The sequence below is a fragment of the Copadichromis virginalis genome, linkage group LG1, assembly GCF_057382275.1.
Source record: "Copadichromis virginalis isolate Kocher_CV1m ecotype Utaka linkage group LG1, C_Virginalis_male_GT1.1, whole genome shotgun sequence".
NCBI classification, from domain to species: Eukaryota; Metazoa; Chordata; class Actinopteri; order Cichliformes; family Cichlidae; genus Copadichromis; species Copadichromis virginalis.
The window spans coordinates 27,978,462-27,991,256 of NC_140618.1; the positions used below are offsets into that span (position 1 = coordinate 27,978,462).

Consider the following 12,795-nt stretch of genomic DNA (forward strand, 5'->3'; position numbering starts at 1 on the left):
GATGAACTGCTGCCATCAAATTGACAATGAGCTCATGTTTTCCATGAAATGGTGAAGTGTCCTAGTTTAAACATTTCACATTTTCTGTGTTCTGTTTTGAATAAAATAAAAACTTTTGAGATTTCCAAATTCTTACATTCTCATTTTTATTTACATTTTACACAGGTTCCCAATTTTTGGGAAGTAGGTTTGTACAATGACTTTACAGAAAACAGTTTCATTTAAAAAAAAATTAAAAAAAATAAAAGCACCATAACAGAAAAAGAAAAAAAACCCAGCTGAAAATGACATTAAGACAAAAAAAAAAAAAAAAAATCTACATTAAAGCGCAAAAACAACTGACTTGCTTTGCCAGTATGTGAAAAGCCACCAAACAAAAACAAAACAAACAACAACAAAAAAAAACCACCCCAAAACTATAATTCTCCTGCAACACCTTGACCTTTACATAAACTGTCCTGCCATCAGCTTTAATTTGCATCATATTTAGGCTTTATTTTACAGTTCTACTGTGAATCGTTTTGGGGTTTGGGGTGTATAGTCGATGTCTGATAATTTATAGGTTTTGGATACATACTTTGATATTGCTTTTGCATTTTAGGCTATATTTAGATATGCAAATAGTTCAGAATATTAAAAACTATGGCTGTCAAGAAAACAGTGGCAGTGTGATAAGATATGGCAACCTACTTTGATGATTTCTCTCTACATATGGAATATCGCAAAGATTATCGACACAACATGTGCGACTATCAAGTTGCTCAAAGGTCAAACAGGAAGAAGAGCAACTCACAGGTACGTTGTACCCCAGATGTCAAAGACTTATTGAAGTACTATGACAAAGTAACTGTACAGTTTTTTAAAAAGAGAAAAAATAGCTTGTAATAACAGTGAATGAATCAAAAAGGTCAGTCACTCCACTGACTGTATGACTAATTTACTCCTAGTATCAACGAGATACAAGTTATGTACACATGCATTTTCTAACCATAGCCAAGTAATGTATGCATTTTCTTTTAAAATATAGCAAATACAAAAGACACTAAAGACATTATGGAGATGTGAAAGCAATATTTTGTGATTTAACAAAAGCATAAAATGTAATCATATTGATGTGGTTTAAACTATAAATTATAATGTAACAAAAACAAAAATGCTTACTCACCCTGAGAGACTTTTCTTTTGCACCTTGTAGCGTTTGTTTCATGACTTTATCCCTTATAAGAATTAACTACCAAATAAATAGAGCTTCAGCACAAAAAAACAAAAAACGCAACAAGCTTTTAGTCCAAATTTCCTTCTGAATAATTTCTTTAGACTAACAAACCAGCCGAGGGGAGTATTACCACAATTTCTTCAGAGTTACAATCATCATTTGGTTTAATTTAATTTAAAAGGTTTCCCTTCTCTCATGAGCCATTTGACCTCTATCCACCTGTATGAGCGGAAAGCATGACGAATATCTGGATTTTTCAATCTCAGAGTTTATGTCCTTCATCAGATGTACAAAGAGTTAGTCGTTTCACAGATTAAAAATATATATATATATATGGGCATATAAAGGGTTTACCCAGAGCCAGACAACAGGCTAATGAGTTGGCTTGCTCTCTGAAACAGAGGTCAGTGTGTTTCGCAGATGGAGGGCTCAGATGACGATGCTGTTGCCACTGCGAGACGCCTTGTCCTGAGAGAGACATACTAACTTTAGATTCACTGCACTAGCAAACAGAGGTTTTATTTATAATAGTGACTGCATGTTTGAGAAATGTGTGATACAAGTGCATTGGTGTACTTGCAAGTTTGCAAACTAAAGCAAAGTATTCCTTACAGAGTAATAATCATTTCTTCGTGCTCCTGGTTTCTGTCCCGGCTCGTACTCTGTGTAACTGGGAGGTTTATCGGACCAGCCTCCACCTCCTCTCCTTGCACCTCCCACCGCCCCTCTTCTGCTGCTTCCCTCATCTGAGCTCCAGGACCCTCTCCTCGAGTGTCGTGCTGCTGGGGGAGAGTAATTCCCTCTGGACCTGCTGTCAAACAAGTCATCCCTGGAACGGGATCGAGGGCGGTCCATGCCTTCTCGTGCCCGGCTGCGACCCCGCCCATCCAGGGACTCCTCGCTGTAGCTCCGGGGAATAGCTCTAGATCTGGTAGGTGACGGGTAACGTCTGCCCGCTCCCCCTTGCTCGTCGCGACGAGTGTAGCCACTGCGGCTGCTCTCGCTGGAACTCGGTGGCCGGGTCTTGGGCGCAGGAGGTGGAACTCTACCTAACTGCGACTCCCTTATTGGCGGAAGCGTAATGACACGACGCTCTGCTGGGCCATCGTTGAGGGCAGAGATCATGCTGGGGGGGCCTGGTGAAAATGGGACATTGACGGGCATGTGGCGGGAAGGAGGCGCATAGTGCTGGGCAGGAGGTGCATAGTGCTGGGTGTGAGGTGGGGGGGGTGGCTGAGACTGAAAGAAGAGAGAGATAAGAAGAAATAAATATAACTAAAACTTAAAAACAAAACGAAAACTGTGCCCAGGTTCAATGCTACAAATAGAGTATATACTGTTATGGTAATTGCATCATTAAAATAAATTAAAAAATATATATCAGACACTTATCGTCAATATGATAAGCCTCAGAAATGAAGTGAACCACTACAGGGAACTTCAGGTTTAGAAAAGCAGAAAATGTTCCACCATTTTAAGAATTTTTGTTTCCTGAGGAAACTAAAATTGCGAGGCTGAAGACACCAAGTCAGTTGTGACCTTCTAAAGTGTAATATTTAATTTTCTAACACAATGCTGTGATTAACGTGTTGTGTCAAGTCTGGATGTCTCTAACTATATGCATTCTTGACATAAAAAGTGAAAGACGTGTTTAAAACTAAGCAAAAAGCTCTCTCTTCACTGTGGGTTTGATGAGCCCGTCTGAAACGGTCACACTTTAATTCTCTGATGACATCAGTCAGACATAAGTCATAAAAAGTCGTCGCAACTGACTTGTGTTAGCTAAAAAAAAAAAAACGATACAGAAAGCAAAAGTATTCAAACAAGTGCAACGCCCATGACGTAGTAGGCCATGAAGCATAGGAGCCATTACAATTCACAGATTGTTGCCTGTAAACCAGGGGTGGGCAATTCCAGGCCCCGAGGGCCGGTGTCCTGCAGGTTTTAGATCTCACCTTGGGTCAACACACCTGAATCACATGATTAGTTTGTTACCAGGCCTCTGGAGAACTGCAGGAGCTAGTTTAGCCATTTAAATCAGCTGTGTTGGTTCAAGGACAACTCCAGGCCCTCGAGGCCTGGAGTTGTCCACCCCTGCTGTAAACCAACAAATGTGTTTTTGTTTACATTAAAAGTCGTGGGAACATACCTGTAGAAGAGGACTGGTCATTTCCAACCCCCTCACTTGGTTCTCCAGGTAGTCGAGCATGTGATTGTTATTGGCTGGCGTGCGGTTACCTTGGACACTGGGAGGGGGCATGCTGTAAGCTGAAGACTGAGGAGGAGGGAGAGGCATAGTCTTTAAAGGGATGCTGCTTCCTGCAACAGACCCTGAAGACAAAAAAGAAAAGAAAAAAAAGCATTTAGAAAATTTAAGGAAACAGCAAATTATAACCTATTTAAGTCTGACACTTTAATATGTGCAGATTAATGTGTGCATGTACCAGCGTAGAGCATTGGGTTCATCTGGCTGGGGGCGGAGCTCAGTGGTGCATATATTGGTTGTCCTCCTAACCAAGGATTCATGGCCTTCTGAGCCTGCTTCACCATACGATGCTGCATCACAGCTAAAACGTGAGAACAACAATTTCTAGTATGTACAGATTCAGTGAGGCTATCTCAAAGTATATGGGCTTTTTATTTGCAGCATGATAAGGTCACATGTTTGATTTCACTAAGGCTATTAGCAATAGGTACTTTCAAACACAAATGAAGGCCTGCAGAAAGGATCTGTTAATGACCAAACTGAGTGGAGCAATGGAAACAGCAATCAAACATTCACTAGATATACAGGCAATGAAATATTCTTCCTTCCTTCATGCTTGGTTTTTTTCCTCCTCAACTCCCAAACTGCCTTATTCCTTGACTTCTGTTGTTGAAGCGCCCTTAAATGAAAGCTTTTACCTTTCTCAGGACAGCAGCACCTCTGTGGGCAGCAGGGACAGCGGACATAGCAGCAGCATATCTGAGGGCAGCACTGGCAGCAGCAGATGCATAAGAGCAGGATGAGAAGGAGGGCACCGATGATGATGAGCAACACAGTCAACCAGTCTGTAGGAAGACGAAGAAAAAGGGAGACGCTCTGTGTTCTGTGTCTTAAGAAGCAGACTAGGTTTTTGCGTATGTTACAGCATTAATAACATTAACAGAAGCTGCAGCTTCTGCTGTGTTTAATCTTATGCATTCATATTTTCTTTCTTACTGTAGACAATGAGTTTGACTTCTTTGGAAGTGATCCCACTGGTGTCTCCAGGAGCATTAACATTGCAGATATACACCCCGTTGTCCCACCACATCACCTCATTGATCACCAGATCTGCCTCTGTCCAGACAATGCAAACATACATGATTAAATTCAACTTCCTCTGTTGTGCCCTAATTTCAGAAGCTCAAAGAACTGGACAGCATTCGTCAATTCACTTCCATCTCTACAAATTAAAAGGCCATCAGGATAACATACTATTAATCCTTTATTTCTGCAAAAATGATCACATAATGAAAATGAAGGAAGAACAACCAAAAAAAAAAAAAGTTCAGTTATTTGAACAAAACTACCAATTCATATTGTACCAAGCATCTATTTAAAAGATTTATACAGGTGCTTCAGCTTAAAAAACAAAAAACAAAACCACAAAAACAAAAAAAAACAAATCACATTTAGGCTCATCTTGGGGTGAACTCACGGTTTTGGACGGAAATCTTCCGTTCCTGGTACTCTGTTCCCAGTATAGGCTGGTTGCTTCCTGTTTTCTGGACCACAGTGCGTATTGTCCGGTCACGGTCTGGACAGTCATTTGATGGATCTTGTCCTAACTGTAGTTGAGCCTGGTATGCTGCAAAACCAGATGTAAAAGCTTAATAGTGCAAAGACTGACAACTGGCCAAAACATGTTACTGGCTGTTTGGGATAAAACTGGTGGTTCACAAAAGACAAGATCATCAGGTACAACCCACAAATGATCATAGATGAAATTATTATTCTTATTGAAATTGTTCATTGCAGCCTTGGGAATAGCAAAAACGAAATGTGTGCAGTAGGAAGCACCACACCAAGTGAGGTGAGAGTAAAAAAAATAAAATAAAGAACTGATTGAAAAAAAACAAACAAACAAAAAAAAACCCCAAGAATTAGATCAAATTAATGCAGAGGGCAGAAATGCACAGAAATGTATATGCATTTAAATCTACATCTACATAGATTTCCATCTTTGTCACCGTTGCCGAAAGTTTTTTGGCACTTTAATCCCACTCTGTGGCGGCACCCCCCACCCCTCAGGTGACAGTTGCTTTTGTACCTGTGGAGTAATACTGCAGTACAGGGTCCATGCAGAAAGACTTGAAAGTCCATGTGAGAATAACGTTTTGGGGGTTTGCAGAGGTGGAGTAGTCGCAGCGGAGGACCACTTTGGCAAACATAAGCGTGCTGTACTGCGTGTAGGGAACGATCACCTGAACGCATACTGACACTGCAGAAAGACAACAGACAGAGAGTTAACCACATATAGTATTATACAATGATCCATTAGGTTACATTATTTATCAGCAAAAGTCCAGGAAGAAGAATAGAGGAAAGGAGACAATGAGTGAGAGCTACTATGAGCCAAGGAGTTAATGTCAAAGTAGCAGGACCAGAAAAACAGGTGGCACAGACAAAGACACAGGAAGTGGCCTACTGTGAAACTACCAAACAAACACTGAAAAGGTGGAATGAAACCCGATGAGTTCATCTAAGTGTGCGCATAGCGCAGTGACTCTTTCCAGAGTGGAAATAAAGAAAATCGTTGGCTTAACTTTAAAGAGTGACTCAATGGTTAGGGTCCCAAGTATCTCTAAAGTGACCCAAATATTAATAATCTCCGACAGACAAATGTTTAAATCGGTTATAAAGACGAGTAACACATAATTTGCTTAACCAACTATGAAACAAGACGGTCATGTTTGATTGCTTCATGTAAACACCTGTGTCATGTGACCGATACTTAAACTGATGTTCATTTTTGTAAGTGTTTTTTTTTTTAACATTTTCTTGATAAACTGGTTTAGTACACTTGTTTTTACACAAACATGAAGCTAACATGTAAAAAAAAAAAAAATTACCTTTCAGAAGCGACAGCAGTACGACAGCGACAGGAAGTCTCTCCATGATTACCAAAGGGTACAAACCCCCTCACCCCAAAACCTTCGGCTCCAAATACAAACAGAGAGGCAACACTCCCAAGATTAAAAAAAAATAAAAAAAATTACCACAAAAAACTCCACAAAACACGAGTTTCTAGCTTCACTTTGGCCTAACCAAAACTGCTCATTGTTTCCGCCTACGAGTGCCACTGAAGATTAGCCAATGTTTGTAGCTGATCCCTGAGACTGAGCTCATCTATGGCTCCACCCCGAAACAGGTGAGCTTTCCTGTGGCGTAGGCAGGTATAAAGCAGGAAAATGCCACGATCATTTGCAAGCGCATAAACAGATACTACCTGTAACATCTCACTGATCTTATCTGATTTTCTCTGGCTGTAGGAGTATTTTGTTTGTATGACACTGTGACAAATGTGTTCTGAACTCTAGATTCAATCTTTTGACTGGGCTGGAGAGAAACCATCCCTGGATTAGGAAAAAATATGTTCAGCTTATTCCTGTTAAGCAAATATTTGCTCTTCCAGGTGTTAGGAAATGTTTTTCGAAATCCCTTCAAAACAGCTGTGTGACTCATGAATGAATAATACAGGGGAGGGAAAAACTGAAGCTGGGCTTTGCTCTTCATGCCTTTGTTTCCTAGACTAATCAAAGTCTTCTAGTCTTTCATAAAAACCTCAACAATAATAATCTGTGTTTTAGTGAAAACAAATTACACTCATATAACCACACACAGATCCAACCTCTTTGGTATGTTCATATTCAAGTATACTTACCAACTGCGCTTGTGTAAAACTATTGTAGCTTAACTGTTCTGAATGATCAGCATCATAATTTCTTCTATTCCAACTTCCAAGTGGAAACAGGTCTAATTAACCAAGTAAGTGAAACTGGAACAATTCACTGGGTTCATGAGTTGTGCACTGACATGTTTATTAGTAGGCGTCAGGGATTAAACAAGTATCATTATTTCCAAGTTACAAGTTAACTAATGATTTGCACTGGCTCCCTGTCAAATACCATATTGAATTTAAAATGTTGCTGCTTACCTTTAAAATCATAAACAATATAGCGCCTAGCTATCTCATTGAACTCCGTAGACCATACACCCCTGGGAGAGCCCTAAGATCATCAGCCCAATTACTCTTGGTACAGCCTAGATCTCGGCTTAAGACCAGAAGTGACCGTGCATTTGCCCTGGTTGCTTCTAATTTGTGGAACAACCTTCCCATTGCTATTTGTGCGTCCGACTCCATCCAAACATTTAAATCATGACTAAAAACTCCCTTATTTAACCTTGCTTTTCCAGTTAGTTAATACTCCTATACCATCTTCATTTATGTGCTTACCATTATATATATCTCTTCACTTGATATCCATGTGTGTCTATTGATTATGATGTGATATTTACTCTTTATTTAACTTTTATTCTTGCCCAATTAGTGCCATTGACCCGCTAGCATACTCGGTACATTGCTAATGGTCTTTAATTATTCATGTTTTAATCTGCTGTACTATTGTGAAGCACTTTGGTGTACCCTTGGTCTTTAAGTGTGCTATATAAATAAAGTTGTTGTTATTAATTTATTGGATTAAGATCACATAAGAAGCTAAATGACTGTCGTACTGACCAATTAACTCATTATGTGTGTAGCCTACTACAAGTGTTTGTTGTGCGTTTGTAGTTAGATGGAAAGTTGCTCAGTTCTGGCACAGGCCTGCTAGTTTTATGTGCCCCCTTATTACTTTAATCCTGACAGTACATAAATATACAGTAAACGCAAAGCAGCTGCTGATTGCAGTTCATGTTCGTCAGTGTTTGCTGAATTCATTTCTGAAGTTGAGTCAGCGAATTACATTTTAAAGCCGTAAGCACTTACACATTACAGTACTTATTTCAACTTCAGTTAATTCATTCAAATCATAAACACACAAATAGACTTTAGATAAAAAATAGTAATAACAATATTTAAACAGATCCAGTGTACAAATAATTTCATAAGACAGTCTGTTCATATTTCTTTATTTGTGGGTGTTTTGCTTTTCTGTTTTCCCTGATCATTGTTACGCCTTTGTGAGTGAGGCTGATATTGTTGCACTATGTCCGTCTGGTCCTCGAAGAACTGCTTGACCTAAGGAAAAGACAGTGGGGGGGTGTGTGTTACAATCTTCATTTTAATGTTTCACTGTCAGCTGCTCACCGTCTCTGCTCTGTGAAGGTACACACCTGCTCCAGCTGTTTCTCAGTGTCATTCACATCCACACCTTCCTCTCCTCCTACCTGGCCACCAGTCATTTCATACAGATTTAAAATTGCCATCTTAATCTGTCCCAGCTTCAGTGTTTTCCTGGCAGCCGTTTCCTGTATGTTATTCCATTTCTTCTCCTGCATGAACACAGGACAACCAGAGTTCATTCAGAAGACGCCAACATCTAAGGCCGTCTTAGCACTGAAGCTGGGATTTTGATCCAGGATTATGTGTCATACCCATATTAGACCTTCAGAGTGAGTTTTCTCCAGCTTGGTCTGGAGCTGAGACAGCTGGTTGTTCCTCTGCAGCAACAGCAGGTTGTGCTGTTGCTCCAGTGTCAGCAGTGCTTTTCTCTGCTCGTCAGCCTGCTCCTGTGCCTTACTCTCCCTCTCAGAGAGCTGGCATCTGAAGTGGAGGAGACTCTCTAAATGATCCGTGAGCGCCGCCACATCTTTAAACTGCAACACAATTACACTCTCATTAAGGATGTAGCCCGAAAAGCAAATTACCATCTATTTCAAACGTGCCAGAGTTTGCCTGCGATCTGAAACAAATCCACTGCTATCATCAGCAATCGTTACCCCAAATCCCAAAAAAGATGGGACGGACTGTAAAATGCAAATACAAACTGAATGCCGTGATTTGCAAATCCCATAAATCCATATCCATCACATTCAAATTGAGCTGATATTTTTTATGAGACAGTCAAATATCTCACTTTATCCATATATGTTAAAAACAGGCATTAAAGCATCAGATGATGTACTGAATTGAGAATAATATTTGTCACATTTATTGTAATACTTGTATTCAAAAGCTACAGTACCTTAGTTATTTTGAGCAGCTGCTCCAAGAGATCTCTGTACACAGAGTGTCTCTTCACCTGATGCTCGAGCTCCTGTTTCTCCTCAGTCAGTTTGGCCAACTGCTCCTTCAGCCTCTCTATCTCCGCCTCTTTTTGAAGCACCCTTTGTCTCTCCTGCTCTGCTTTCTCGATTGCTCGATTAGCTTCTTCATTCTAGAAGCAGATTGAGGGCCTTACTTTTTTGTTCCTCCCATAACATTTATAGCATGTAACGTGATCTCCTGTCATACCTTGTGATACATGTCAAAGCTTAAATGCAGGTCTTGTATTTCCTTTATCTTCTTGTGCAACTCCTCTTCACGCTGTTGCAAACTCTCCAACACCTACATAAACCCACATAATAGGGTTAAAAAAAAATTATGCCAAAATTTGTATGAGACTTTTGCTACAAGAAGACAAGCATGTCGCAGTTCTGGGCTGTAATGAAAGTACAGTTTAGAGATACTTATATTTTACTTGCAAATCTGAATTCTTATGCTGTCCTACTCTTCTTCTTCCCTCTGAAATTATGAGCATGGGTAGCAAAATTAAGATATTTGTATACAAAACATATCAAGTGCTTATAAAATTAGTTACTGTACATTAAGTTGCACTGTTTAAAACAATTAAGATAAACATTTGATCATTACAGTAAAACATAAACTTAACGATCTCCATCTGTCCAGTTAGGAAGCATAAACCAATGTGAATCAATTTCACCTGCTTTAGCCCAAATGAAAGTGACAACAGGTACACTGGAGAGGCACAAATAAGACATGTCTCCAAAAAGGGAATGGTTTTGCAGGTGGTGACCACAGACCTCTGTTCTTGTCAGGAAACACCAAAACTGGCACTGATTCACACTGAGCATATTTTACACACGTTAAAGAGTCTGGAGACACTATGGCAAATGTTATGCTGCCTGCAACATCAACCAGCATGACTGGTTTGGCAGTGGGTGCATGATAGTGTGAAGATGCATTCATACTATTTGTGAATTTCAATCCAGTTGGTCCCCCTAAACGAGGTGGGTCCCTCATGCCTCCCTCATGGAGTCTGATTCTGATAGTTTGTTCAGAAACATGCACAAGTAGCATACTGGAGGTCATTTTGAAGGGCTTTAGCAGTGCTCCTCCTGTTCCTACTTAAAAGTGCAGATGCTGGTGCCCAGCTGGGTTGATGCCCTTCTACAGCCCTCTGGCATAGCCAATCTCCTATTATCTCTACTACTAAGACTGTGCTGGGAGGCAATAGGCTTCTTTTTTTCTTTGGGGGGGGGGGGCACATACAGCTCCTCCAGTGGGCTGAAGAAGGAACCATCTCATGCAACCACTACTGACAAGGACACTAGCAAAAACTAAATGTACAGAAAAATCTCTCAGGAATAAAGAGAGAGCAATGGCCTGTGACCACCACCTGCAAGCTGCATAGACGTTTAAATTCATTAGTGTTGTACTGCAATGAATGATCCCTTAATTCTTTTAAAGATTATGGCATTTATATGAATAGTTCCTGATATATCATATAATATAGTCATACACTTTTACAGCAAATAGATTTTATTTATTATTTAGATTTTATTGTTAACAACACTGAATGATGGGACAGCCCTGCCACTGCCTTTAAGTGGCAGATAACTGGCTGTTTAGATAATTGTTTAGGAATTAATAGATGCTCCCAATAAAGTGCTCTTAATTCTTTGATGAAACTTAAATACATTTGTTCGTTTTTAAGATAAGAAATACTTAAACATTCAGTAGTTACAGTGCGTTGGTAAAGTTCACGCTACCCTTCAGACTGATCGTTCAGCTATCGCGAGAAGTGACTGCCTCGCGTCTCGAGAAATAATTCCGCACCTGTTTGCTTTCCTCGTACTTAGCTTTGAGCTCTTCCTGCTCTCGCTGTAATACTTGTAGCTCTACGAGGACATAGCTACTGTCGCGTCCCGCTGCTGTCCACATCCTGTTCACACACAAGCAGCGGCAGAAAGTTAGCAGCACTGACCGCTCAGATTGATGTTGGCTGGGCTTCACTCGCTCGGACGGGAAGAAGCAGCACACAAACTCACCGTGAAGCCGACTCCTCAGGCGTTAGCTGCGAGAACATGACTTTATGTGTTGTCTTTTCAAATTTCAGCCAGAGTAAACCGTACGGTCTCCAAGTTTTACTCTCCTTCCTGCAGAAGACTCACGACTGTGTAGCGTTTCTATGGTAACAGTTCTGGGAACCTGTAAAGGCGCAGGTCTCCGCGGCAGCGGCTAAAGTTGGTGCTGCAGCCGAGACCCGTAGAAAACTGCACCATTTTTGTGCATTTCATTTTATATCATACAAATGGAAACCTGCAATCATTTACATTGAATACTTAAACATTTGTAATTAAATTGTTGACTAAATAACAGAAATGCTATTGATTAAACAGGTAGATTTCTAGGTGTTTACCACTTGTTTAACCTACATCTGCAGTTTAATCAGAATTAACTGACAGTAACCAAACAGTCCACTGATTGCCATAAGATTTTTGACCAGAAACAGTTGGTAGCTAATTACTTCCATCCACACCAAACCTTTAAGATCCATCTATGGCGTATGTTGATGTCATATTCCTTTGCAGCCATGCTTCATTACAGATGAGAGTTGCTCAACAGCATTCCTGACATTTCACAGGCTGTGAGTGGTCACTGAACCCTCCCATCACAAGCATGCAGTGAAGGAGCTCACATAAACTCACAGAATAATAGCTCAAAAAGTGAATTATTTCCTTCCTATTAATATCTTAAGTAATTACAAATTGTATCCAAATCTTTCACTTGGGTAAAAGTGCAACAGTAATGTAAACGTGCTACACGGCCACTTTTAAGTAAGTCTTTTTCTTTTTAAGTCTTTATCAGAAAGAATTAGACATGAAGGGGAACATTTCATTCTTTGGCCCAGAGTAGTTCTACTGTTCAGTTCTTATTTATTTATTTGTACTGAACCTTTATGCAGCAATCACAGTGTTATGGGAACATTATGGTTCAGTGGTGGCAGTCTGTGGGCAGAAAGTCAAACTGCATCAAAAATATGTGGTACAACCAGTCAGTGGGCTAATCTTGCTTGTGCTGTTGTTGGTCCATCAGCCACCCATGGTGAAGAATGAAGTTATACAACAAGTGAAAAGTGTCTACAGCAGCCGCTGCTTGTACCCTTCATGTTCTATTTTTTTGGTCTTTGATGGTCTTTTTGTGCTTCATCTAGATTGAGCGATGTGCAGCTGGGATTTTGGAGGACTCAACGGGAACATATCTGCAGTGGTTGAAAGCCCCTCTCTGTAGGCAAATACTAATGAAAACGGACACAAGTGTAATAGTGCA

General features: G+C 40.2%; 2 protein-coding genes across 3 annotated transcripts; both read right to left on the minus strand.

Annotated features, from left to right (window-relative positions):
* Positions 1-129: 129 nt before the first annotated feature.
* ildr1a (immunoglobulin-like domain containing receptor 1a) lies at positions 130-6,606 on the minus strand. The gene is made up of 9 exons (XM_085457551.1): positions 6,314-6,606; positions 5,512-5,682; positions 4,900-5,049; positions 4,419-4,538; positions 4,121-4,267; positions 3,661-3,783; positions 3,366-3,547; positions 1,829-2,455; positions 130-1,684 (listed from the first exon to the last, which is right to left on the minus strand). The coding sequence occupies exons 1-9, from the start codon at positions 6,357-6,359 to the stop codon at positions 1,646-1,648; spliced, it is 1,605 nt and encodes a 534-aa protein (XP_085313677.1). The 5' UTR covers positions 6,360-6,606; the 3' UTR covers positions 130-1,645.
* Positions 6,607-8,355: 1,749 nt separating this feature from the next.
* LOC146718916 (coiled-coil domain-containing protein 42 homolog) lies at positions 8,356-11,682 on the minus strand. 2 transcript variants are annotated; one of them, XM_085457538.1, is made up of 7 exons: positions 11,514-11,682; positions 11,302-11,407; positions 9,697-9,789; positions 9,485-9,619; positions 8,838-9,059; positions 8,577-8,735; positions 8,356-8,481 (listed from the first exon to the last, which is right to left on the minus strand). In XM_085457538.1, exons 1-7 carry the CDS (start codon positions 11,549-11,551, stop codon positions 8,362-8,364), a joined length of 873 nt encoding a protein of 290 aa, XP_085313664.1. In that variant the 5' UTR covers positions 11,552-11,682; the 3' UTR covers positions 8,356-8,361. The 2 variants fall into 2 exon arrangements, with proteins under 2 accessions (XP_085313664.1, XP_085313656.1); XM_085457530.1 differs by having other exon boundaries at positions 9,428-9,619; positions 11,514-11,681.
* Between the last annotated feature and the right edge of the window lie 1,113 nt (positions 11,683-12,795).

Bases quoted from the DNA above. Each gene is read 5' to 3' on its own strand.
- ildr1a (XM_085457551.1), bottom strand. From the start codon at position 6,359: ATGGAGAGACTTCCTGTCGCTGTCGTACTGCTGTCGCTTCTGAAAG. The intron at 4,268-4,418 runs GTAAGAAAGAAA...GTCTTCCTACAG, and splicing joins AGTCAAACTCATTGTCTACA to ACTGGTTGACTGTGTTGCTC. The intron at 3,548-3,660 runs GTACATGCACAC...TTTTGTCTTCAG, and splicing joins GAACCCAATGCTCTACGCTG to GGTCTGTTGCAGGAAGCAGC.
- LOC146718916 (XM_085457530.1), bottom strand. From the start codon at position 11,551: ATGTTCTCGCAGCTAACGCCTGAGGAGTCGGCTTCACG. The intron at 8,736-8,837 runs GTATGACACATA...GTGTTCATGCAG, and splicing joins ACTCTGAAGGTCTAATATGG to GAGAAGAAATGGAATAACAT. The intron at 8,482-8,576 runs GTGTGTACCTTC...TCTTTTCCTTAG, and splicing joins CTGAGAAACAGCTGGAGCAG to GTCAAGCAGTTCTTCGAGGA.